Source organism: Cadophora gregata (assembly GCF_030347475.1).
Source record: "Cadophora gregata isolate MNR1 chromosome Unknown scaffold_1, whole genome shotgun sequence".
NCBI classification, from domain to species: domain Eukaryota; kingdom Fungi; phylum Ascomycota; class Leotiomycetes; order Helotiales; family Ploettnerulaceae; genus Cadophora; species Cadophora gregata.
The window spans coordinates 221-4260 of record NW_026695924.1 but is presented as its reverse complement, the minus strand read 5'-3'; the positions used below and the strand labels follow the sequence as shown (position 1 = coordinate 4260).

The following is a 4040-nucleotide window of genomic DNA, read 5'->3' as shown; positions in this document are numbered from 1 at the left end:
TTAGGCGTATGTAGGTGACGTAGAGCCTGTAGGCGTGGGGGGTCGAGAGCCTGGGAGGGAGTCTGGTTCAGGGCCTGTAGGGCCGTCGTACGCTGGGAGTATAGCGTCTACTTCCCCTGGAATCGAGTACCAAATACCCCGTGGGGTCTGAATCCTTCGGGTGCCTGTAGGGAGGTCGGGGCCTAGAGCCGTCGGGTACTTGGAGCCTGTAGGTACTGACGGTACAGGGGTCTTAGAGCCTGTAGGTGCTGAAGGTGCGGGGTACTTGGAGCCTGGAGCCGTAGGGTGCTTAGAGCCTGTAGGTGTTGAAGGTGCGGGGTACTTGGAGCCTGGAGCCGTAGGGTGCTTGGAGCCTGCAGGTGCTGAAGGTGCGGGGTACTTGGAGCCTGGAGCCGTAGGGTGCTTAGAGCCTGTAGGTGCTGAAGGTGCAGGGGTCTTGGAGCCTGCAGGTGCTGAAGGTGCGGGGTACTTGGAGCCTGGAGCCGTAGGGTGCTTAGAGCCTGTAGGTACTGAAGGTACAGGGGTCTTAGAGCCTGAAGCCGTAGGGTGCTTGGAGCCTGTAGGTGCTGAAGGCTTAGAGCCTAGAGGGGTGGCGGTAACTTGGGCGTAGGTAGGCGATTTAGGGCTATTTGGTGCTGAAGTTACAGGGGACGGAGAGCCTGTAAAGCCTGGGTAGATATCGAATGGGGGGCTTGGTAGGGGTGGAGGGGTACTGAGATTTCGGCTTGTAGGTGCTGGAGGCGACTTATACAGGCCTGTAGCCCCTGGAGCTGTAGGGTATTCAGAGCCTGAAAGGCCTAGAGAGGCTCTGGCCTTAGGGGTAGCGGCTCGAAAGGGTGCTAGTAGCTGAGGGAAATCGATTACAGGGTAGGGGGTGCCTATAGAATCGTCGATTTCAGCGTCTAAGGGTGCTGAGGCAGAGGGGGTAGTATGGATTCGGTGCTGCGTTGATACCCTAGAGCTACCGGTGATTCCGTGGATTTTAGCGCTATGAGTCTTAATCCCGTGGGCTCCTTTACACGCTGTAGCACAGGTAGGGCAGGGAACAAGGCCTATAGGCTGTAATTGAAGCTCTGTAAAGGAATCAGTAGGGTGTTTTTTACGAATATGATCGAGAATATCGATATATTCATTTTTACACGCGGGGCATTCGAACAGCATAGTAAAAGAGGGGTAGAGGGGTAATTGCGGGGTAAAGTGCGGGGTAAAAATCAGGGGAAATATGAAAACTTAGTGATTTATCAGTAGAATTGCGAGATAACTTATAAAAGTGATGATATCTCGAAAACTAGCCGGTAGAATCGATTTTTAGACGGTGGAAATTAATCCTTAGGTGCTGAAATAGGGGGGTAAGTGAAGAATTAACGGTAAAAAATCGGAGAGGGCGACGGTGAGGTAGGCGCTAGTAAGGTAGGCGCTGGTAAGGTAGATAGGAGAGGCCTAGGGTAAGGCTTAGGGCAGGGATAAGGTAAGTATAGGGTCGATAATAGTAAAGTAGTTGAGAGAGTGATAATTCAGAAGGATAAGGTGAGAAAGTAATAAGGTAAGAGAGTAATAGTTTAGAAAGATAAGGTAAGAGAGTAATAATAGTCGAGAGAGTGATAATCGTCGAGAGAGTGATGATAGTTAAGAGAGTGATGATAGTTAAGAGAGTGATGAAGAGTGAATAATCTAAAGGGAATAGCCTTCTATATAACCCTAAGTCTGACCCTAAGCTCGACCCTAAGCTCGGCCCTAAGCTCGACCCGAAGTCCGACCCTAACCCTTAAAATATTAATTTCAAAGTATCAGTTATAAGGTTTAATCTATTGATTTCAAAGTATTAGTTATAAGGTTTAATCTATTGATTTTAAAGCATCGGTTATAAGGTTTAATCTATTGATTTCAAAGTATTAGTTATAAGGTTTAATCTATTGATTTCAAAGTATTAGTTATAAGGTTTAATCTATTGATTTCAAAGTATTAGTTATAAGGTTTAATCTATTGATTTCAAAGCATCGGTTATAAGGTTCAAGTTTTGATTTCAAAGCTTCGGCTCTAATAAATTTTATTCACCTTAAGTATAGCCCTATCCTCTACCCTATCCTTCACCTTATCTCTTACCTTTACCTTTATCTTTATTCTTTTACCTTTGATTCTTCGATTATCCTTTGATTTTCAGCCTTATATCTAGCCCTATCCTCTACCCTATCCTTCACCCTATCCTTCACCCTATCCTTCACCCTATCCTTCACCCTATCCTTCACCTTATCCTTCACCCTAAGTAAGGTTAATATTACTACTGTAATATCCGCTGCGCTAGTAAATTACATAGTATCTATTAGATACTATGTATCTAATTAACCTTATCCTTAACCCTAAGTCTGACCCTAAGTGTGACCCTAAGTGTGACCCTAAGTGTGACCCTAAGTCTGACCCTAAGTCTGACCCTAAGTCTGAATATTATATTATATATAATACAAAGGGCTACGCCCTGCACGGCTTCGCCGTAAATTTGACGGTATAATAGGTATAATCGACCCTAAGTATGACCCTAAGTCTGACCCTAAGTATGACCCTAAGTATGACCCTAAGTGTAACCCTAAGTGTGACCCTAAGTCTGAATATTATATTATATATAATACAAAGGGCTACGCCCTGCACGGCTTCGCCGTAAATTTGACGGTATCTTATATATATAACGGCTTCGCCGTAAATTTGACGGTATAATAGGTAAAATCGACCCTAAGTATGACCCTAAGTATGACCCTAAGCCTGACCCTAAGCATTATATATAATATATAATATATAATAAACAAGGCTACGCCTTGCACGGCTTCGCCGTAAATTTGACGGTATAATAAGTGAAATTAACCCTAAGTATGACCCTAAGTGTGACCCTAAGTGTGACCCTAAGTCTGACCCTAAGTGTGACCCTAAGTCTGACCCTAAGTCTGAATATTATATTATATATAATACAAAGGGCTACGCCCTGCACGGCTTCGCCGTAAATTTAACGGTATCTTATATATATAACGGCTTCGCCGTAAATTTGACGGTATAATAAGTGAAATTAACCCTAAGTATTACCCTAAGTATGACCCTAAGTGTGACCCTAAGTGTGACCCTAAGTCTGACCCTAAGTATGACCCTAAGTGTAACCCTAAGTGTGACCCTAAGTCTGAATATTATATTATATATAATACAAAGGGCTACGCCCTGCACGGCTTCGCCGTAAATTTGACGGTATAATAGGTATAATCGACCCTAAGTATGACCCTAAGTGTAACCCTAAGTGTGACCCTAAGTCTGAATATTATATTATATATAATACAAAGGGCTACGCCCTGCACGGCTTCGCCGTAAATTTGACGGTATAATAGGTATAATCGACCCTAAGTATGACCCTAAGTATAACCCTAAGTATAACCCTAAGTATGACCCTAAGTATAACCCTAAGTGTGACCCTAAGTCTGACCCTAAGTCTGAATATTATATTATATATAATATAAAGGGCTACGCCCTGCACGGCTTCGCCGTAAATTTGACGGTATCTTATATATATAACGGCTTCGCCGTAAATTTGACGGTATAATAGGTAAAATCGACCCTAAGTATGACCCTAAGTATGACCCTAAGCCTGACCCTAAGTATTATATATAATATATAATATATAATAAACAAGGCTACGCCTTGCACGGCTTCGCCGTAAATTTGACGGTATCTTATATATATAACGGCTTCGCGGTAAGTTTGTAACGATAGTTAGGGTGATAGTTAGGGTGATAGTTAGGGTGATAGTTAGGGTGATAGTTAGGGTGATAGTTAGGGTGATAGTTAGGGTGATAGTTAGGGTGATAGTTAGGGTGATAGTTAGGGTGATAGTTAGGGTGATAGTTAGGGTGATAGTTAGGGTGATAGTTAGGGTGATAGTTAGGGTGATTAGTTAGGGTGATTAGTTAGGGTTAGGGTTAGGGTTAGGGTTAGGGTTAGGGTTAGGGTTAGGGTTAGGGTTAGGGTTAGGGTTAGGGTTAGGGTTAGGGTTAGGGTTAGGGTTAGGG

General features: G+C 43.6%; 1 protein-coding gene across 1 annotated transcript; it reads right to left on the bottom strand.

Annotated features, from left to right (window-relative positions):
• ONS95_000001 (uncharacterized protein) lies at window positions 1–1161 on the bottom strand (the record flags this gene model as incomplete). The annotated part of the gene is made up of 1 exon (XM_058493134.1): window positions 1–1161. The coding sequence occupies one exon, from the start codon at window positions 1159–1161 to the stop codon at window positions 1–3; it is 1161 nt and encodes a 386-aa protein (XP_058363334.1).
• Between the last annotated feature and the right edge of the window lie 2879 nt (window positions 1162–4040).